Source organism: Mandrillus leucophaeus, unplaced genomic scaffold (assembly GCF_000951045.1).
Source record: "Mandrillus leucophaeus isolate KB7577 unplaced genomic scaffold, Mleu.le_1.0 Scaffold424, whole genome shotgun sequence".
NCBI classification, from domain to species: Eukaryota; Metazoa; Chordata; class Mammalia; order Primates; family Cercopithecidae; genus Mandrillus; species Mandrillus leucophaeus.
In genome coordinates this window covers 461,065-484,270 of record NW_012104521.1, presented here as the reverse complement: position 1 = coordinate 484,270, position 23,206 = coordinate 461,065, and the positions used below count along the sequence as shown (strand labels likewise).

General features: G+C 35.3%; 1 protein-coding gene across 2 annotated transcripts in view; it reads left to right on the top strand.

The window, feature by feature from the left end:
* The window catches only part of PHF3 (PHD finger protein 3), an 85,678-nt gene that overhangs the window by 9,068 nt on the left and 53,404 nt on the right, over positions 1 to 23,206 (top strand). Inside the window, exon 2 of one of the 2 annotated variants that reach the window (XM_011993060.1) lies at positions 1,048 to 1,316. In XM_011993060.1, coding sequence (XP_011848450.1) covers positions 1,073 to 1,316 — 244 coding nt within the window. In that variant the 5' untranslated portion in view covers positions 1,048 to 1,072. Of the gene's footprint in view, positions 1 to 1,044; positions 1,317 to 23,206 lie in introns of those variants that run through there. The other variant, XM_011993061.1, reaches the window with a different exon arrangement.

Genomic DNA, 23,206 nt, shown 5'->3' with positions numbered 1-23,206 from the left:
GAAATTCTTCCCTCAGTTTTGTAGGGGGAGAGAATTCAAGACTAGTTTGAGGAAATTTTGTTAGATTTGGAGCTAATCTCAAAAATCTTGGAATTAAGGAGCCCAAGATGTTATAGGTTAATCAGTGGAATTTTTGGTTAAATTAGTATTAGTTTTTTTTGGTTGACTTTCTACCCTCTAAAATGTGTTGATTCAGTTTTCTCTCAAACCAGTTCAACTTAATTGGTTTAACTTTTCATAATTGAGGCTCCTGTAGAGCTTTGAAATGACTTTTGCTGAGCAATGTAGGTACAGTTCAAATGGGAGACTAACTTGATACTTGTATAGACCACACATAACTAAAATAAATCTAAATACATGATGTAGATTGTCTTTGTGTCATTTATCTTGTTTTTCTCCTAAAAGGGGACCTTGAAGAAAGGTGTATTTGTGCACATCTTTGTGTGCGTGTGTAGTTTTTTAAGTTTTGATTTGTTGGGTTAATAGTTTCTTTTTCATTTTCCGCCCCTACCCCCACAATAAAAGCCCTTTGTCTATATGTATTACCTTTCTTTAAATAATTTTAATACTTTGTAAATAAAGCAAGGCCACTTTATGGTTTTAATAGGTATGGGATAAAAATTTAAACTATTTGATTTTAGCTCTTTTATGTGGACTTATTGTAAAAGCAGTGTCTGATGCTTAATTTGTGAAAAGGTTGTGGTTAAAATCAATTGTTTTTATGCTTTAAGCCTTGTAATTCTTTCGTATGTGTCAAGTTAATGGACTATATACATAGTTTTTTTCCTAAAAATAATGAACTGAGTAAACATTTAGTAGAATTTCTGGTAAAATGATATACTACATGCATGATGAAGAAACATTAGTAAAGATTTGTTCTACATTTCCAAATGTATATTCTAAAAACAAGTGAGGATTTTTTTAAAACAACAATTCAGAAATACCTTAAGTGTGTTCTTAGACTCAAAACTATTAAAATAATTTGGTATTAGGTGATTTTCAATTGATAGCTTTATTTCTTATGGTATTTTTTTTGTCTTTCTATAGGGCTGAAAGACACACAGAAGTCTTCATGGATATAGTTGATACATTTAATCATTTAATTCCTACTGAACACTTAGATGATGCCCTATTTCTAGGATCCAACCTGGAGAATGAAGTCTGTGAGGATTTTAGTGCAAGTCAAAATGTCTTAGAGGACTCGCTGAAGAACATGCTCAGCGATAAGGATCCTATGCTAGGATCTGCAAGTAACCAGTTCTGTTTGCCTGTTTTGGATAGCAATGATCCCAATTTCCAGATGCCTTGTTCAACAGGTAATTCTTACTTTTTTTTTTTTTTTTAGTCTGCAATTTAAAATAAATTTTCAGCAGCTTTTTCTTTTTTCTTTTTTTCTTTTTTTCTTTTTTTTTTTTTTAATGAGGAGGGTAGTAGTAAATTTAGGGTTCTTTCCTTTGAATTTAGAGCTTCTTTTCCAGGCATCAGAATTAGAATTTAAACTAAATTTTCTTCCAAGGAGTGTGGAGTTATCCTCAAGGATATTATGGATATAGGTAGGGTGACCATATAATTTATTATCCAGGATGGTATACTTTTTAGAGTTACAGCGAGTACTTTAATAATTACATCATGACAACAGGTATAAATTGGGACTCTTGAGTAAATAGGGATTGCCCGGCAAATTGAAACATGTGGTCACCTTAGACCTGCTGGAGTCAGGGGGGATGGCTGAATTGACCTTTCTCAGCATACGTCCCAGCCCCTGAAATATTTACATTGTTTGCTCCCATTTCACCTCCTTTGGTATTTTTTGCATGTATCTTAAAACCAGAGAAAGAACTCTATACCTCTGCTGCTCTGGACAGTAAACACTAGCCACATGTAACTATTGATCACTTGGCAATGAGTCTGGTCTTAATTGAGATGTGCTATAAAATGCACATTAGATTTTGAAGACTCAGTATGAAAAAAAGTTAAAAAAAATTTCTTCAATTTTTTAATGTTGCTTATGTGCTGAGGTGATATTTTGGATATTTGTGTTTAAAATTTATGTCACTTGTTTTGGTTTTTTTGCCTTTTAAAAAGTGACTACTTGAAAATTTAAAATTACGTATGTGTCTTACATTATATTTCTGTTGGACAGAAAAGGGTCTATACTTGAAGTAACTACTTTTCTGTAAGGCTAAACTATTCTTAATAAGAAATTACTTTGTCATGTTAATGTATAAAAAAACAGCTTTTCTTTTATAAAGCAGAGAAAATATTACTGTAAACATTGTGGCAATTATTAGTAGCTATTCTGTGAGTAAAATTATAGGTAAAGGTAAAATCAGCTTCCCATGGAAAAGTAAGGTTTTCCCTCACCATTCCCTAGAGTAAATAGTTCTCAGATTTATGTGATGTTGGTTTGTTTTTCGTTGACTAGACATTTTCTCCTGTACAGTTTGTTCAGCATATTTTTCATTTTTAAAAACGTTTTCTATGTATATTTTAAATTTAATATAGCAATACTTAAAGTAGGGAATAGGTGGTCTGCTGTTCACCCATAAGTTTGTCGGATTACTCTGCCTTAAGACCTCAACACTGGCTACTAGGAAGCTTCATTTTAACAACTCCTTAAAACTGAGGTCTTTTGAATTGCTTGCTAATAGTGTATCTCTGAATTATTTATATTGTATTGTGTTATTACTTAGGTTTACATTGTTCTGTTGTTGTATTCTAAATGTTTTAAAGCTTTTAAAATTTTGTTTTATGTATGCATTGTTCAATTTTTTACTTTGGTGCTTGTGTCAGTATAGTAGCTCTAATTATCTTTATTGTTAAGCACCTTTGACAGTGTTTAGTTGTATGGTCACTGTTTCCTAGTTTAGTCCACATTCAGGAAAAACATTTATTTAATATTAACATGGTTCTTGCTGGAACTCCAGTTACCTTCAAGGGTGTTACATTGGATGTGGAACTGACACATGTGTCATCTTGTTAGACTTTTTTGCTTATAAAATTCCAGTTCTATAGTAATACTTGTATTCTTACTTCCTGTCCTTTTTTTAAAATTGATTTCTGTTGATATGAAAAGTTTTTATTAATGTGAAAAATCTTTTCAGTTTTGTTATACATCTCTTTTGCTAATAGAAGACTTAGAGCACGTTTGTAAGTACATAGAAATTTTTTGAGTTATGATTTATTATTTGTTTATGATTCTGTTATCTTTTAAATGAACTTTTAAATTTAGGAACTTAAATTACTTCCTAAATTTTCTGATATTAAAATTTGTTTACTACAATTATTTATCTTTGATTATGTAGCAGAATGTTTACATTGATATATGTGTAGTGTGTATGTTTTAAAGATATGTAAGGAAATATGTGGGGGAAACTTAATAAGGCTTTTCTGTTTAAGATTGTTTAAATTTCATTGTGCCATCTAGCAGGGGATTTATCTTGATTTCAAAGTTCTTTTGCCCTTTGGGATATTTAGGTCAGTAAAAGGCCCACACATTTTCTGAAAGCAAAATGGAAAACATTTTTGAAAAAAATTTTAACTTTTTGTTAGATTTGAGATAATTGCAAAGAAGAAATCTTATTTATTTATTTATTTATTTATTTACTTATTTTGGTAGAGACAGGGTCTTGTTATATTGCCCGGGTGATCTCTAACTCCTGGCCTCAAGCCGTCCTCCGGCCTCTGTCTCACAGAGTGCTGGGATGACAGGCATGAGCCACTGTGCTTGGCCTGGGAAATCTTACTGTAATTATTGATGAAAACCCTGTGTGGACAGTAACTTTCAGTAACTTCAGCTGTTTTTCAATAAAAACAACATAGTTCTTGCCCAGATTGTTGTTCCTGGCACTATAGGCTTTTACTAGCTGTTTTCATTGAAGCTAAGCAGGGAAATAATCCTGTTTATATTCCTTAGACCAGTGAAAGCTATAGATCGTGGCTGTTTTGTAACCTTAGTGCTAAAATTAGCTACCAAAATAATTGCTACATCATCTTTTCTGTTATGGTGAACCAAGTTGGTTTCGGACCAGTGTTTTTGTTGTTGACATAGTGATTTGGATTGTATTTCAGCTGTCTCAAAAAAATCGTAGTTTTAGAAAATTATAAAAATAAGAAACATAGAAAATTACATTTAATGCTCTGTTGGATACACAAAAGTTGGGTTGCCAATTGTTTCATTTTGAGAGAAAGCAGCCAGCATTCTTCTTTGAATGCTTTTGACTGTGTCAAGTATTACTTCATCTCTAAGTGTAGTGTTTGCTTATGGTTTTTAGATGTGCCCATTAATACACTTTTTTAACCTCTAGTGAGTGAGCAGAACAATATTTTCCCAAGTAATAGGTTTGAGATACTGAATATACTGTTTATATATACCACTTGAGGAGTGTATTCAAAATCACTGCAATGGTGTTTACTAGCATCAGTTTTATGAAGAAATGTTTATTTTGTCTCTCATTTTACAAACGTGTTCCCTTTTTACATTGACAGCTGTGATTCGTAAGTGTGGAACAATCTTGTGTTTACAATCCATTTCTTGATATGGTATATTGAAAATAAATGTTCAGTGACTGTAAGTTGATGTCTTTAGTTTTTACAATATAATTCAACATTGTTTTAAGACCAACAAAACAGACATACTGTAGAAACTTGAGTGTTTAGAGCAGCCTTTCATTCAAATAGCACTTTTATCTGCTACTGTAGGTTACTACTTGTAGCTACTGCATCCTTCAGTGAAACCAAGATGTCTTTTCAAGGCTGCATTATGGCTAGCAAAATCATCATTCTTTTAATTTAAAAAAAATTCTCTACTATCATATGGTTTTTGGAGGTTAAGCAAATTAAAAAGTCATTGAACTCTTACAGATATCCCAAATATTTGGGAAGAGTTGATTCATATTGTGTAATTGAGTATTTTTTCAACTGAAGAAAAACACCTGCTTACATCATGTGTTGCTTTCCTATCATAAATGACATTGGTATTATATGACATCAATCAATGTTGTTTAATATAATTTTAGCTTTCACTGCTTTCCTTTCAAGCAAAGTGTTGTAATAGTTGTAATATATGTTAAGACTAGTTTTACAATTAGTAAAACTATCAGTAATAGTGTGATTTAGTCCCTTTTTTGTCATATGAATTCTAAACTTTTAATCATACCTAGTTTGAGGCTCGTTTATCACTAGAATTCATCTATGTAATATTGGAAAAATTATATTGCACTTGTTCTGGAAAAAAAGGTTTGGTGTACCAGTGTGTCACTGAGATTTGTTTAAAAAGTTTTGGGTTTTATGGCTTCATGTTTCTCTTGGACAGCATTTTCAGTTAGACAGGACATTGAACTAAACATAGTGGCTCTCTGGTCTAGTAAAATTCAGTTTTCAGATATTTATTATTTTACTCCCTATTTGTGCTTTCTTGGGGGTTGGTGGGGCTATTTGTGCATACTAATTACATCTCTGAATCCAGGTACACATATAAGTTCATTCTATATCTGCACTGGAGTCTTCTCACTGTTTTTGTTTATTATTAGTATTTGTTGATTTTTTTTTAAAGCTTCTGTGCTTCAATGAACCTTTTACACTAATAACTTATTTTTGAGAATCGAGTTTTAAAAAATTGTTTTTGACACATAATTGTACATATTTGTGGGGTACGGTGATATTTTTATGCATGTGTACAATGTGTAATGATCAAATTAGGTTAATTTGCATATTTATCACCTCAAATATTTGTCATTTCTTTGTGTTACAAACATTCAAAAGCTGCCTTTCTAGCTATTTGGAAATGCACAATAAATTGTTAATTATAGTTACCCTGTAGTGTTAATAGAGTACTAGAGTTTATTCCTCCTATCTAGCTGTAAATTTTTCTTTTTTTTCCTTCTCTTTGAGATGGAGTTTTTCTCTGTCATCCAGACTGGAGTGCAGGGGGCCTATCTTGGCTCAATACAACCTCCACCTCCCGGGTTCAAGTGATTCTCTTGCCTCAGCCTCCTGAGTAGCCGGGATTACGGGGGCCTGCCACCATGCCCAGCTAGTTTTTGTATTTTTGGTAGAGACAGGGTTGCACCATGTTGACCAGGCTGGTCTTGAACTCCTGAACGCAAGTGATCTGCCCGCCTTGGCCTCCCAAAGTGCTGGGATTACAGGTGTGTGCCACTGTGCCCTACCTAGTCGTGATTTTGTATCTGTTAACAAACTTTTGGCTAGTCCTCCTGCTCCTTCCCCTTCCCCAACTCTAGTAATCACTGTTGTACTGTCTACTTCTTTGAGCTCAACTCTTTTGCTGCTATATATGACTGAGAGCATGTAGTATTTATATTTCTGTGCCAGGCTTATTTCACCTAATGTCCTACAAGCTCATCTGTGTTCCAATAAATGACAGAATTTTGTTCTTTTTCAATAGTTAGTATTCCATTGTGTATATATATGACGTTTTCTTATTCATCCACCTGTTGGTAGACACTTAGGTCAATTTCGTATTTTGGCTATTGTGAATAGTGCTGCAATAAACATGGGAGTCCAAAGATACTGATTTCTTTTCCTTTAGCTATTTATGTCCAGTGGTGGGATTGCTAGGTCATATGGTAGTTCTTAGTTTTTTGAGGAACTTCCATACTGTTTTCCATAATGACAGTACTGATTCACATTCCCTCCAGGAGTGTGTAAGAGTTCCCCTTTCTCCACATTCTTGCCAGTGTTTATTATTTTTTATCTTTTTGATAATAGCCATTCTAAATGGGGTGAGATGATATCTCATTGTAATTTTGATTGGCATTTCCCAGATGATTAGTAATGTTGAGCATTTTCTTCATATGCCTGTTAGTCGTTTGTATGTCTGTTTTGAAAGATGTTTATTCAGCTTATTTGCCCATTTAAAAAATTGGATTGCTTTTGTTGTTGTTGTTTGAATTCCTTATATATTCTGGATATTAATCCCTTGTTGGATGGGTCAGTTGCAAATATTTTCTCCCATTCTATAGGTTTCTCTTCACTCTGTTTATTGTTTCCTTTTCTGTCCAGAGCTTTTTAGTTTGATCTAATCCCAATTGTCTGCTTCTGCTTTTATTGCCTGTGCTTTTGAGGTTTCCATAAAATCTTTGCACAGACCAGTGTCCTAAAGCATTTCCACCATTTTCTTCTAGTAGTTTCTTAGTTTTGGATCTTACATTTAAGTCTTTAATCCATTTTGAGTTGGTTTTTGTATATGGAGAGAGATGGGGGTTAGTTTCATTTTTCTGCACATAGATGTCCAGTTTTCCCAGCACCATTTATTGAAGAGATTATTCCTTCCCAAATGATTGTTTTGGTGCCTTTGTTGAAAATCACTTGGTCATAAATATGTGGATTCATTTCTGGGTTTCTTATTCTGTTCCATTGGTCTGCGTGTCTGCTCTTAGGCCAGTACCATGCTGTATTGGTTATCATAGCGTTGTAGTATATTTTGAAGTCCAGTAGTGTGATAACTCCAGCTTTATTTTTTTTTACTCAGGATTACGTCGGCTATTTAGTGGGTTTTTTTTTTTTTTTTTTTTTTTGGTGCTTCTGTGTATTTTTTTTTGTGTGTGTGGTTTTGTGGATTGTCTTTTTCCATTTCTGTAAAGAATGTATTTTGGTATTTTGGTAGGCATTGTATTGAATCTATACACTGCTTTTGGTAGGTAATATGGTCATTTTCACAATATTAATTCTTCTAACCACGAACATTGGATGTCTTTCTATTTTTTGGTGTGTGTTCTCTTTAATTTCTGTTATTAGTTTTTTTGTAGTCATCCTTGCAGAGATCTTTAACCTCTTGGTTAAATGTATACCAACGTGTTCTACATTTTTTGGTGAGTAGGATTGCTTTCTTGATTTTTTTTTTCCCACTAGTTTATTTTGGTATATAGAAACACTGCTGACTTTTGTATGTTTATTTTGTATCCCGCAAGTTTAATGAATTTGTTTTTAAGTTCTAACAGTGCAGATAAACAGTTTAATTTCTTCCTTTCCAGTTTGGATGTCCTTTATTTTTATTTTTTTCTCCTGCTTAATTGCTTGGGCTAGGACTTCCAGTACTGTGTTGAATGGAAATGGGCATCCTTGTCTTCTTTCAGATGTTAGAGGAAAAACTTTCAACTTTCCCCAACTTAGTATGATGTTGACTGTGGTTTGTCGTGCCTGTATTGTGTTGAGATATGTTTCTCCTATACCTAACTTGTTGAGAGTTTTTATTGTGAAGGGATGTTGAATTTTATCACTTGCTTTTCCTGTGTCTATTGAGATGATCATATTGTTTTTGTTCTTCATTCTGTTGATGTGATGTATCATATTTATTGATTTCATATGTTAAACCATTCTTGCATTCCTGGGATAAATGCTACCTGATCATGGTGAGTGATCTTTTTAATGTGCTGCTGGATTCAGTTTGCTAGGATTTTTGCATTTCTATTAATCAGGGATATTGGCCTCTAATTTTCTTTTTTTGATGTGTTTTTGTCTGGTTTTAGTATCAGGGTAATGTTAGCCACACAGAATGAGTTAGGAAGAAGAATTCCCTCCTCTTCAATTTTCTGGAATAGTTTGAGAATTGGTATTTCTTTAAATGTTTGGTAGAATTCTGCAGTGAAGACTGGGTCCTGGACTTTTCTTTGATGGGAGATTTATTTTTACAGAGAGAATCATGTTTAACATGAAAAATACAAATTTAGTATGTGTAGCCATGCAGATAAGATGGAAATACATTGGTTAAGACAAAGTATGTACTTTTAATTAAATGTTAAACAAGGTGAACTGATGAGCCTTGTAAGCACATGCTTACCCTTTAAGAATAAAAATTTCTATAAGATTGATTATTAAGATTAAATATCATTTTGAGTTTTACGTAGAGGAGTTCAGTTGAACGTGGAGTATGTTTTGAAGAGAGCAAAAGATAAAAGAGAGGTAAGTACTTTATGGAATTAGAGCTGTAACTTAGGGAAGAAGAGGAAATGCTGAAAGATCAAAAGAGTATGACCTGGTAGCTGCCATAGATATTTGACAGTTTATCATATTGACAAGAGATCTGACTTTTTTATGAATAAAAGGAAAAGACCTAGGTCCCTTAGGTAGCAGTTAGAGGGAGGCAGAGTTTAAGTGGCTAAAAGGAGAAACTTGTGGTTCTCCAAAATGGAATAATAGGTTCCCTTGCTGGGCATATAGGATTTTTGCTTTTGCTGGTTATGACCCTTTGACTGAGGTGTTTCACTGGGGATTCAGGCATCAGATAGTTATTTGTATTAGGTGATCTCTTTTTTGTTTTGTTTTGTTTTTGAGACAAGGTCTCACTGTGTTGCCCAGGCTGGAGTGCAGTGGTACAATTTCAGCTCACTGCAACCTCAACCTCCCAGGCTCAAGTGATCTTCTCAACTCAGCCTGCCTAGTTGTTGGGACTACAGGTGCGTGCCACCACACCCTGCTGATTTTTTTTTTTTTTTTTTTTGAGACAGAGTTTCGCTCTTGTTGCTCAGGCTGGAGTGCAATGGCGTGATCTCAGCTCACTGCAACCTCTACCTTGTGGGTTCAAGCAATTCTTCTGCCTCAGCCTCCTAAGTAGCTAGAGTTACAGGCGCCTACCACCATACCCGCCACTATGCCTGGCTAATGTTTGGTATTTTTAGTGGAGATGGGGTTTCTCTATGTTGATCACGCTGGTCTTGAACTCCTGACCTCAGGTGATCCACCTGCCTTGGCTTCCCAAAGTACTGGGATTACAGGTGTGAGCCACCACACTCGGCCTGTTTTTGTATTTTTTGTAGAGACAGGGTTTCACCATGTTGCTCAGGCTGGTCTCGAACTCCTGAGCTCAAGTGAGCCGCCCACCTTGGCTCCCCAAAGTGCTGGGATTTCAGGCGTGTGCCACTGTGCCTGGCTTTAGGTGACCTTTTTAGGTCTTTTCCAACCTAAATTATCCATGGAACTGTTATTTCTTTTTATAAAAAGAAATACAAATTATTTTTTGTGTTCACTTTAGTCCTAAGTTCTATTGGTTGGCTTTATGTATTTCATAGCTTCTTTAAATTATATGCAATATAGCTTAAAAGCATGATGATAACTACTACATTTATGTAAGTAGCTTTAATTGCTGTTAGTTCAGTTTGTTTCTTGTCATTTTATTTCTTACGCTTTTTCTGGGTTATAGACTGCTCTTCTATGTAGATACTTCTTCTTTTTCTTTTTCTTTTTATTGCAGTGTTGGGGTTTTGCTATGTTGCCCAGGCTGGTCTTGAACTCATGGGCTCAAGCCATTCTGTGATTATAGGCATGAACCACCGTGCCCGGCCCTGCTTTAGACATTTCTAATGGACTGTGCTGTTCTTTTCAGATTATTTTTCCATAGTCATTGCTGCAGCCATCCTTAAAACAAAAATAACAATTGAACTCAGAGATAAAACATATATATCTTTTAATGTAAATACTAAAATATCACTTTATAAATTCAGAAAATCCAGAGTAGGGAATTTCTGGCCCAAGGCCAGAGCTTTCCAGTTGAAGTCTTTATTTTGCATATTCTGTGGCTTTTCTGTTTTAATTCTATTTGCTTCCATTTATTTTTGCTTTCCTTAGCTTGACATAATATAAAACTGAATATATCTTAGTGGTACTTTACATTGACTAATTTTTTTGCCTTTTTAACTTAAAATGTGAAATAAAATCAATCTTCATTACTATATCTCTGATAGTTTTTGTTTCTTCTTCTGTTGCTTAAATTTGTTCCATTGTTATTCCTGAAACCCTTAAAAAAATCAAGACACCTTGGACCACGACTAGTACAGTTTTTATTCTAGTACAGTTGCTGACTGTGTGTTTGTATGTGTGTGTGTATAGTGTGTATAAACTTGCATTTTTGTGCTGTTCCAAGAGACTTTGTTTTCCAAGATTTTGAGCCTACTATTTGTCTATTGAATTCATTTTTCCCCTGGAGATCTGTTGCCCAGAGCCCCCTATCTGGGTTTGTGATTTTCTAGGCATGTTATATTATCTTCTATCTCTGAGCTTTACTGCTCTCCTTAATTAGAGCTATTATTTCCCTGTATTCTATCTTCTTTATTTTTTTTTCTATACCCTCTTTCTTTGTTGAAGTCCTTGGTAATTTTCTAATACCCTCTAATACCCTCATACTTGACTAATGATTTGCTTTTACATAGAATCCAAAGTTGAATGTCACTTTTCCTTCAAATTTTATCTCGTTGTTTCTTAGCCTTCTAGCATTTAATGTTGCTGCTCTGTTGCCTGATACTTATATAAGGCTTGCTGCATTGTTAGGTTACCTTTCCTCCAACCCAGCTTTAGGATCTTCTCTTTACCTTTTGATGTTCTGAAATTGCAGTGATATATCTGCTTTAGCCTTTCATTTATTTTCCTGGGCACTTGGTGGGCCTTTTCAATTTGGAGCGTGTTCTCTTAAACTCTGGAAACTTTTCTTGTGTTTTCTCTGCAAACTCCTGGAAAACAGATGTTGGCTGGTGCTTTTTACCTATTTCTTGCATCTTTCCAACATTTTGCTTTATATCTTTCTAGATATTTATTGCCATATTTTCTACCTCTTTGAATATTTCATTTTGACAAATATTTTACTGTTTCTAAGAAATCTTTCATGTGTCCTCTTTATTCCATGTTTTTGGTAGTAGTCTATTCTCACAGGGATATACAGTAGACTTTTGAATAATGTGGGATTTAGGGGTACAGAACCTCCATTCTTTGCATTCAGAAATTCATATATAACTTTTATCTTCCTCCAAACTTAACTACTAATAGCCTATGTTGACTGGAAGCCTTACTGATAGCAGAAGCAGCTGATTAACACATATTTTGTATAGTATATGTTATGTGTATTATATACTGTATTCTTACAATAAAGTACACTAGAGAAATATTAAGACAATCATCAAAAAGAGAGTATGTATTCATTAAGTGGAAGTAGATCATTAAAAAAGTCTTCACCCTCATCTTCATGTTGAGTAGGTTGAGGAGGAGGAAGAAGAGGGGCTAGTGGCTAGTCTTACTGTTGCACGGGTGGCCGAGATAGAAGAAAATTGATATATAAGTGGAACTGCACAGTTCAAACCCATGTTGTTCAAGGGTCAAGTGAATAAGTGTCTCTTTAGATGTAGTCTGAATTAATTTTTGTATTTGTTTATTTTGATCTTTCTTGTAGTACTGCATGCTTTCCCCAAAGGTCAGATTGTTTTTCGTTGGTTGTTAATGTTTACAATTAATAGGAAGTCTAGTCATGTTTTGCTGTGGGATAAGTAGGCTTTAGATAGATAGCCTAAGGTTATTTTGGGGAACCAGGGTAAGAAGTACCTTATCATTAGGTGATAACTGTCCTATTTCCTTCAGTTCATTCAATTTAAGTTCAGAGTTAAGAAAATACTTTCTCTTACTTTGGGTTCAATGCTTGGTTGTAGGCCTTGCTGGGTATTCAGGTGGGGGAGGAGATGAGGTTGACCTCTCAGTATTAAGGCTTTCAGTTAATCCTTAATGTCTAGCCCAGCTCACTACTTACGCTATCTATCATTTCATTTTTAGAGGTTCTAAAAGTTTGTTGGACAAGGTTGTTCACAGCCTCTTAAGCCTCAGCTTCTTTGGACCCTGGACTGTGACTTTTTTGTGCTGTTTTAGTTATCTTTTCTATTCAGTTTTCTCTTCATCTCCTAGAATGTATTTAAATCTTTGATTTGCTTTTGGTCTTCTCTTTATTCATTTTGTTGTTACAGGTTTTTACCTTCTATTCCTTCTCATTTTAATGGGATTTGGGGATGGGGAGAGAAATAAAGATGTACAAAGTCTGCCGTATTGGATCAGTGACTCTTTTAATTAAGTCATAATAAATATAAAATTTCTGGCATACAGTAATTCTTACTTAGGGATTTTGGAACCCTCTCCATTATTATCTTGATGGTTATTTCTTTCATGGTGTATTCGCATTACTTTCCTTGCTTTCAGATTTTTTCACCTGTTAGTAATATTAATCTTGTGTTAGTAATAAAGCTATTAACAAACTTATCTGAGTTTGCAGGGTTCTCTGGAGAAACAGAACCAATAGACTGTGTGTGTGTGTGTGTGTGTGTGTGCGCGCGCGCGTGTGTGTGTGTGTGTGTGTGTATTTATAGCGAGCGAGAGACAGAGAGAGAGGGAGAAATTGATTGATTGATTTTAAGGAGTTGGCTTACGTGATTGTGGAGACTGGCTGGCAAGCCCAAAATCTGCAGGGTAGGATGGCAGGCTGGAGACGTAGGAAAGATTTGATGTTGCAGTTTGAGTCCAAAGGCATTTTGGAAGCAGAATTTCTCTTATTCAGGGGACCTCCATTTTTGTCTCTGAAGAGCTTTACCTAATTGGTTGTGGCTGACCCACATCATGGAGAGTGATCTTTTTTACTCAAGTCTTTTGGTTTAAATGTTAATTATTTAAAAAATACTTTCACAGCAGCATTTAGACTTGTGTTTGACCACATATTGGGGCATCATGGCCTAGCCAAGTTGACATATAAAATGAACCATCTCTCACGACAGAAAAGTTGATGTGAGTTAATGCATGCATGTTAATTAATTTGATTTAGCCATTCCACAGTGTATACATGTTTCAAAACATGTTGTACACCATAAACATATATTATTGTCAACTAAATAATTAAAAAATCAAATTAACCATCATAGTAAGGTCCGCAAAACTCGGAACATGATAAATTATTCTTTGAACTGCTATTTTATATATGTTGTCATGAAACTAGTGTTAATCTTAGGATTTTTGAGAAAGTGGTTTCAAGATGAGTATTGTAGGCAGATGCAGCTTAAAAAGAAAACCCCCGACTCTTTTCTCATAAGGAATTGTATATATAAAGGAAATTGAAAAAATAGTTAATATGTGTGGATGTTAATGTACTAAATACTGTGCAAAACCACTTTGCTAGCGCTGTCTTATTAAATCTTCACGAAAACCTTAAGAGCTGTAGATACTACAGGTTGAGTATCCCCTATTTAAAATGCTTAGGACCAGAAGTACTTCAGATTTTGGATTTTATTTTTTGGATTTTGGAATATTTGCGTTATACTTACTGGTTCAGCAAGCCTGCCTAATCTGAAAATCCCAACTCCAAAATGCTCCAGTGAGCATATCCTTTTGAATGCCATTTTGATGTTCAAAAAGTTTTGTATTTTGGATTTTGATTTTTGGGTTAAGGATACTCAACCTGTATTACTAATCTCATTTTGTAGCCCAGTAAACTGAAGTTTTGAGAATGGTTAATTTCCCAAGGTTATTAATATGTAAGTCATAGGACATGGATTGCAATCATTCTAATTTTTGTTGCCTTCCAAGTACGTAAGTTCTGTTAAGATCAGTGCTCTAAATCGGTTCTCAGATTTCGTTTAGCTTTGTAGTCAGCAAGATTAGGATGTTATTTTGTTTTTTTGTGTGTGTTTCTTTTTAGTTTTGTTCTTGAAAGAACAAAGAAGATGGTTCTCTTTCCTGTTTAAAGAATATACGTGTGTTTGTGTTAATTCTATGGTATGAGTGCCCGAAATGGCGCTTAGTTATTTTCCATGGGCACTTGAACCATTCACTGTTTTAACTGGAGTTTAATATAGAAGAGGTAAGTATAATTTTTATACTCCGTGTGCCCCATAGTTAACCTGGACCATACACAGACTACTCACCAGTCGTCAGGGAGTTGAACATGCATATCTGTGGACCAAACCGATGATGTTTCTCTGCACCTACCAAAGGGAATCGGGTTCCCACATGCACTTAGGAAAAAAGAAAGACCACGTGGGTGCCAGATATTGGGCGAAACCCCACCCCTGATACTCAACGTGGGTTCTTTTCTATTTTCCTAAGCGTCAGCTGGTCTGAGAAATAAAGGGAAAGAGTACAAAAGAGAGAAATTTTAAAGCTGGGTGTCCGAGGGAGACATCACATGTCGGCAGGTTCCGAGGTGCTCATGGCTCTTAGTTATTAAAGACCAAGGACTTTAGAGAGAAAAACAGTCATTGGCCAGTGATTTAGTTAATCTTGAGTACCAGAGAGGTGCTCTAAAAATGTGCCTTTGTTAAGTGCCAACAGGTAGACGTGTACTGCAAGCTACTTGAACCCTTCTTTATCAGATAAGGTTGATTCAGGATGGAATTCATCTAGATATAAGGAATAAACCTCTAACTTCATACTCATTTTACAGTTGAAGAAATTGTGGTTTATGAATAAACATTACCTTGGATTTTTTTTTTTGTACAAATTAGCTGATTTTGACTTTATTCACTTATTGAATGTCTGTTATATGTCAGGTAATATGCTAGGCAGTGGACATACAATGTTGAGTAAAACAAAACTTGATCTCTTCTTACGGAGCTTAAAGTTTAGTATAGAAATAATTTTTCCTCTTATTTTCCCAGGATGTTTAGTAAGTCTATTTATTTAACGTAAACTTACTGCGAGAGGTTGTCTTCCGTGAGTTTTGAGTGTTCTTGAGCTTTCTTGCTCAGCATGGCAAGAATGCAAGGTCCTGACCACTCTTTTCCTGGACTGTTTCTCAGGGTCGTAATTATAGCAAGCAGCATTGAAGGATGACATTACATTTGCTCTCTCACCTCCACTTCTTAAGTCTACTTTCAGCAGGCTTGCTTACTGCTCACTATAAAAGGCAATGCCTTCTCAACAATATTCCTCTCGTGTATTTCAACCCATTGTGTGTGTAGGCATCTATATAGGCATACCTGTGTTGTCCCTGTGGAGCTTGAGGTGACAGGGGGATCTTGTCATCGTGCTGCTTGCTGTGCCATGGGTGACAGAGTTCATTGTCTTTTACCCAGTACCCTTGTGTCTTCTGTCAGTGAACATGAATCAGTAATAGGCTAGTTCATTAGTTTGTGAATAGGGTAAAAATCCCAGACCCTTTACAGTTCTTGCGGTTCTCAACATTACTGTGTTTAATCCCAGGAATTATTTATGGAGGTTTAGCAATACTTTAATTATTAAAGATGTTTAAATTTAAATAATTTACCTCTAGGAAGGCGGGGATTGCAGCTATGTATGTTATTCATACTGGCACTAGAATATAGACATTTAGTAAACTTTGGAAAAATGCACAAGGAGAAGGTGGGACCAGATAATGAGACTGGAAGTTAATAAAATGTGTGATGCAGGTGCGGTACAACTTTGCCTCACAGATTTATAGCAATTACTGTTGAAGAGGAAACATTCCAAAGTAAAGAATACAGTGTCCTGAATGTAAAAACAAATTTAGTATCCAGGAAAAGGGAAATCATTTTTGACACTAAAACTGGAAAGAAATTTCAACCAGTGTGATACGAAAAAATCCTTAACATAATTTCAGTGAACATAGGGCTTTTTCTTATATCCCTCAATATATATTCCAGTATGAGCAGTATTACAGGGGCTAGCATCATGGTCTGACTGATCCAATCCCAGGATAGATTTTAGCTTGTCTTTCAAACAGCCTACCTTGGATATCAGTTGTCACTAGATTTTTAAATATATTGATAAGAAGATAAGTTATGTAATACTATCTGAGAACTGTTGAGAATGTAATTAGCCTTTTGTTTTATTTTGCCCTATACATAAGTTTTATTACTCATCAGGACTGGGTATGAGATTGCATAAATTCAGGCTCTGATAAGAGTGTTTGTTAGAATAGGAGGCTGTTCTGCTGTCCTTGTAGAGCAGGGGTCCCCAAACTGTGGGCCATGGACCAGTACCAGTTCAGGGCCTGTTAGGAACCCAGCTGCACAGCAACAGGTGAGCTGCAGGCAAGTGAGTATTACCGCTTGAGTTCTGCCTACTGTCATGTCAGCGTTGGCATTAGATTTTCATAGGAGCGTGAACCCTATTGTGAACTCTACATGTGAGGGATCTAGGTTGTGCTCTGCTTATGAGAATCTAATGTGTGATGATCTGAGGTAGAACAGTTTTATGACAAAACCACCCCCTCATCCATGGAAAAATTGTCTTCCATGAAACTGGTCCCGGGTGCCAAAAAGGTTGGGGGCCGTTGCTGTAGAGGACAGGGCCAAAATTTTCCTCAAAAAGTTATTTTGGGGTCCTCTGTAATGCCTTAAATAGGCAGGAGTAGCCCCACACCTTCAGACAGGAAGATCATTTTGGTGTATTTTTTGTTTTATAGCCCACATTTAAAGTAAGAGCTAGCTGAGTAAAATTAATCAATTTTATCCTCTTTAGTTCCAATGATTTTTCTTGCTGTTTTCTTCTGGTCATGGCAGGATTGCAGAATCCCTTTTTGCCATTTTTACTGTAGTTGTTGCCTGGATTCTTTTGGAACTCTGTAGACCTGTGTCTTCTCCTTTTGTACTCTTTTCTGTTCCATATTTATTTGCTTAGTTGGAAGATCTTCTCAAAAGATTTCTGATCTGAATCTACTGGTGTTGGCGCTATTTTCTGCCATCTGTTCTTTCCTAAAATACTACCTTTTCCTAATTTTGGTCTTTTGTCATAGGTTTTTGATCATGTCTTTAAGTGAACCATGAATGACAAATTAGTTATCAAATATGTGCTTACATAACAAGAACGATAAATTGTCGTGGAATGATTACATGGAAGTTTCCGGAAGTACGAGAATATCCAAAATGATGACATTGTTTAAAGCATAACTGATGTCATTTCTGTTTTCCTGCTAAAGCCAATTTCCTGTAAACAGAGTCTGAGATTAGGATGAGAGCATTTTAATGGTTGACAACTCCAGTGGGTACCAATCTCAGAAGATACAGTGTGAATAGTGCCTGTTTCAGGTGAGTGGACAACAGCCTGGGTAGTTTAAGGAAGTGAATAAAAAAATAATTTTGATACAGAGAATATCAAGGATCCTTGAGCAAATGTTTTCTTAACCTTAGTTTTGACCTCCTTTTCCTTTGTCTAATTAGCCTCATAATTACTAATTTTTTTTCTGTCAAGAATAAAAATAAATAAATCTCTAAGCTCTTTGCTATCTTTTGAGGACACTGATCAAAAAGAAACTCTGATAAAAGATAGAGAGCTGCATCTTGATTCTTACGGGATCTCAAGATGAGACTGGCTAATTTATAGTGGCCCAGAAGAGTGATTACTTGTTTCAAGGCCCTATCCTTGGTTCGCCTTCACTATCCTAGAAATAAATGTATCCACCAGCTACAGGAGCTGAATTTCATAATTCCTTGGCAGTGGCAGATCCTTGTTTTTTAGAGAAGTAGGAAAACTGGCTACCTAGATTTCTCCAAATCATAGACCTAGGTCTCCTCAGCCTCCGTGGCTGTCCGTTTCTTATTTCCTCAGCCTCCTGTCTGACCCCAGAAACACTTTCTGTACTCTAGACTCTATATTCTTTTCCTAGTCTCTGTTGCCATCATGAATTTGCTTCCCATAGGTTGTAATTTACTGAGTCATCATCTTGATTCAGAATTTTTGGCCTTGGTTTTAGTTAGGATTAGGCTCAGCTAACAGTGATAGAAAACTCCAGATAACAGTGGTATAAAGAAATTAATTTATTTTGCCATGCAGTAGCTCAGAAGGAAGTGACTGAGAGCTAGTATGGAGTTGGACAGTGCCAGGGACCCAAACTCCTTGTACCTTGCACTATCATGTGTGATCACTAATTCCGCCTTTATTGCATAGTTTGAGATGGTCCCTGCAGCTATCAGATACTGATGCCACTCAGTAAAAAAGGGGAGGGAAAGATAATATCTCCTTGATTTAAAATCGTATCCTGAAAGTTGTATGTTCATTTCTACTCACATCCCATTGGCCACACCTTAGTAACCACAGCTATCAGTAAGGTAGATTGAAAAGTGTCATTTTTATTTTGGGTAACCATGTCCCCAGCTAAATATTAGGAATTCCAGTAAATGAGGAAGAATGGCTGAATGGTTATTGGGCAACAGCTAGCAGTTTCAAGTACAATTTCTATAGCTCAGTCTGTGAGGAATCTGAGATCAGTACCTTTTCCTAGCTTGCTGGTCATCCTGGGACCCACGTTTGACTACATGGCCTTTTTTTGGAGCTCATCCTGCCTCACTTGTCAAAGACTTCTAGACTGTGTATCTGTATTTCCTCCCTAACAAATGGAGCTTGGGAATCAGATAAAGCCCAGTTCTCTGTTCATAGAGCATGATCATTTGCTTGTATCAGAAATTTTAGAGGGAGATTGAATTCTTGTTTTACTCTGAAGGAGATGGGTGTCAAAATTGCTACTTGTGTATTGGAGATATTTCATTAAGGTAAGGTAAGCAAACTTTTTTGATTGTACATGTTTATATATAAGACATTTGAGTGCACACCAGTATTTTTACATGTGTTTATATTACTTGTCTTACTATTCTACTGTATTAATGTATTTTGCATAACAAATACAGTAGATATTAAATATTTTTAAATGTTGAGCCATAGATAAAATATTTATACTTTTCAAATTATTAAGTAAAATTATTAGTTGTATAAGAACTTAACTTGGAATGCATTATGATTGCACATGCTTAATTAGTTTTGGAAATTTCATCTTATTTTGATCTAATTTTTTATATATCTGGTTCCAAATTGAGCTTGATACTGGGTTTTAATGGCTATCATAGCTGAAAAAGATAACTCGATTATGCATGCATTTAAATGGAAGAAATTTATTGTAGGCTCTAGTTACTAAGTTATAATCTTAGTTTTTTTTTGTTTTAAATACAGAAAAGCTTTTATTTTAGTTAATTAGAACATTTCTGCCATCTTTCAGTGTGCTTGTTGTTCTTTTAAACTACTAGGAAGTGGTTACATTAAATAGTTATTACCATATAAGATCAAAATTCACTGAACTTTTTTTTTGTTTAGGAAAATTTTTAAATGTCCAGATTAAAAACATTTTTTTTTTAAGTGCCTCATTTCATTTTTAGCCAGATACCACATAACAGTGAAAATATACCTAAACATCAATTTTCTTAGCCCGTGTTTTTTCTTTTTAAAGTAAGAAAAGAGCTACTTTCTTATCACTAAAATATCATTTTATCTAGAAGGGACAGATGAAAGGTGTCTATTTTCTCATATGACTTATCACATCTCCTTATAATAGAAAAGGCCAGCATGTTTGTAATACTTGTCTCATTTGTAGAACATTTATTTTGTAAAACAAAAATGTGTAATTTATTAAGTATAATAGCTCTTTTAAGGCCTTTGCTGTGAATTAATGGAGAATTTTTATGTGGCATAAAGATTTTAATAATCACTTCCCATTTCATTAAAATTACTGTTTTGTTTTGTGGTGGTTTTTTTCTTTTTTTTTTTGAGACAGAGTCTTGCTCTGTTGCCCAGACTGGACTGCAGTGGTGTGATCTTGGCTCACTGCAACCTTGGTCTCCTGGGTTCAAGCAGTTCTCCTGCCTCAGCCACCCAAGTAACTGGGATTACAGGTGCCTGCCACCACGCCTGGCTAATATTTTTGTATTTTTAGTAGAAACGGGGCTTCATCATGTTGGCCAGGCTAGTTTCGAACTCCTGACCTCAAGTGATCCACCCACCTCAGCCTCCCAAAGTGCTAGGATTACAGGCATGAGCTCCCGCACCTGACCTAAAATTACTGTAAACAGTCTACTGTTTTACAAAGTATTTTTAGTATAAAAGGAACTGTATTTATATTAATGACATTCTGTAACAATGCAAAGTGCTGAAGCCAAACAAATGCATTAAGGGTATCAATTCCTCTCTACTTTATGGAATTTTTACTCTTTCAGTATCCTTCCTTTTGGATAAATTGACGTGTATTCATTAAGGATACTAGTGGCAATCTGATTAAATGTTAGTTAAGTTTGATTTCTTTTTAATTTTTGGGTAGTATTTAATCATAGGTTGATTGTCATGTCTACCCCTTTAGTTATACACACCACCTTAGGAAATGATTTGCTTAATGTATAAAGTCTAATAAAAGCTGCAATAAGGATGTCTTTTGAAAGAGTGAGCAATTTAGAGTTAGTATCTTTTTAAGGTATACTGACTGTTTTTTCATGTGTTTCTCCATAAAAAGTTCTGAATGCCTGACAAACTTTGACTTTGTCTCTATGAGATCAGGGAACGCCCAGTAAAAGTAAATATTTACAACTTACTCTGGGTACTGACATTATCCTTGTTCATCTTAGTTTTTTACGTATATATGTATTTACATATATATGTGGCATAAATATTTTAATAATCTTTAATACATATATTTGCTTAGTTTTTGTCAGCATTTTTTTTCTTTTAAAACATTCCCTTATATTGTAGAGTCATTCCTCGGTATCCATGGGAGATTTGTTCCAGGACTTCTGCCTGCCACAATACCAATATACTCATATGTTCAAGTCTCTGGTATAAAGTGGTGTAGTATTTGCATATAACCCGTGCACATCCTCCTATATATTTTAAATCATCTTTGAATTATACCTAATACAACGTAAGTGCTGTGTAAGTAGTTGTGGTGCAGTGTTGTTTAGGGAATAATGATAAGAACAAAAAGTCTGTACATTTTTCATACAGACATCATTGTCCCCCTCCTTTTTTTTTTGAGATGGAGCCTTGCTCAGTTGCCCAGGCTGGAGTGCAGTGGCATAATCTCAGTTCATTGCACTCTCTGCTTCCCGGGTTCAAGCCATTCTCCTGCCTCAACCTCCCAAGTAGCTGGGATTACAGGCATGTGCCACCATGCCCAGCTAGTTTTTGTATTTTTAGTAGAGACAGGGTTTCATTGTGTTTGCTAGGCTGGTCTTGAACTCCTGACCTCAAGTGGTCTGCCTGCCTTGGCCTCTCAAAGTGCTGGGATTGCAGAGGCGGGGTCTCCCTAAGTTTCCCAGGCTGGTCTTGAACCCCTGGGCTCAAGCAATCCTCCTACCTTGGCTTATGAAAGTGCTGGGATTACAGACGTGAGCTACCATACTCAGCCTTCCCAAATATTTTTGATTTGCCGTTGGTTTTATTCACATATGAAGAACCCATGGATTTGGAGGGTTGACTGTATGTCCTTTTAAAAGACACTTTAAACTTTAAATACGTTTTGGAACAAAGTAGACTGTAAATCAGATATATGCTATTTAGATACCTAGTTGAGGATACTTGTTATTTTAAGCTTTAAAAATTTTTTAAATTTAATTTTGTATTTTAAAAATTTAAAACATACCGAAAAACAAAGTACAGTATACTCACATTTAGTCATCACCAATATTCAACAGCTGTTCATCCATCGAGTCTACCCATTTAGTTAAACTTCATCATATATCTTCCCAAAAAGGACTTATACGTAACAGTACCATAACTATACCTAAGAAACAATTTCCAAGTATCATCTAATATCCTGTCCATGTTCAAATTAGTCATTTGTCCCCAGTGCCTATAATACTGATTTTTTCCTTGGGAAACAAAGGTCTCTTAGCAACATCCTGAGTTTTAGATTTTTTAAATTGTATTTTCTGCAAGTTGGAAATTAGGTTTAATAGCTTGATTAGAGTCAAACATATTTGGCATTCAGAAAACTTCGTAGGTAAAGCTGTATAATGTCACATCTTAGAATGTTTATCATCTGACTCGATGTTAAATTGGATTACTGGGTTAAGGTGGTGAGAGCAAAATCTCTTCTTCCTAAATACTTGAGATGGCAAGTAATCTACACAGAGATGCAGCTTTGGCAATATGAAAATATTTAGTTCCTCATCAGCGTTTTTCCTAATGGTTTTATGCATCCATGATGATATTCACTGGAATCAGTTCTAGTGAAGTGATGGCTTTCTATATCTAACTTTTCTTTTACATTTATTTGCTGGCATTCTGGTAAGGAAAAGTTTTGTTTCATTACCTGGTTGCTTACAGTTCCTGCTGAAGAGGCAGATTAGAAGGAAAAAATGAACATTTCAAAGTTAGGAGTTGGCGGAATGATCTTTCAGAGTAAGGAGTTTTGGTGAAATAATTACTGCTAGTGCCAGAGGTGGCAAATGGTTTTTTTTTGACTTTCCTGTTTTTTTTTTTTTTTTTTTTTTTGAGACAGGCTATCGCTCTGTTGCCCAGGCTGGAGTCTGTCTCTTATACACATCTAGATGTGTATAAGAGACAGCAGCTAACAGTGATAGAAAACTCCAGATAACAGTGGTATAAAGAAATTAATTTATTTTGCCATGCAGTAGCTCAGAAGGAAGTGACTGAGAGCTAGTATGGAGTTGGACAGTGCCAGGGACCCAAACTCCTT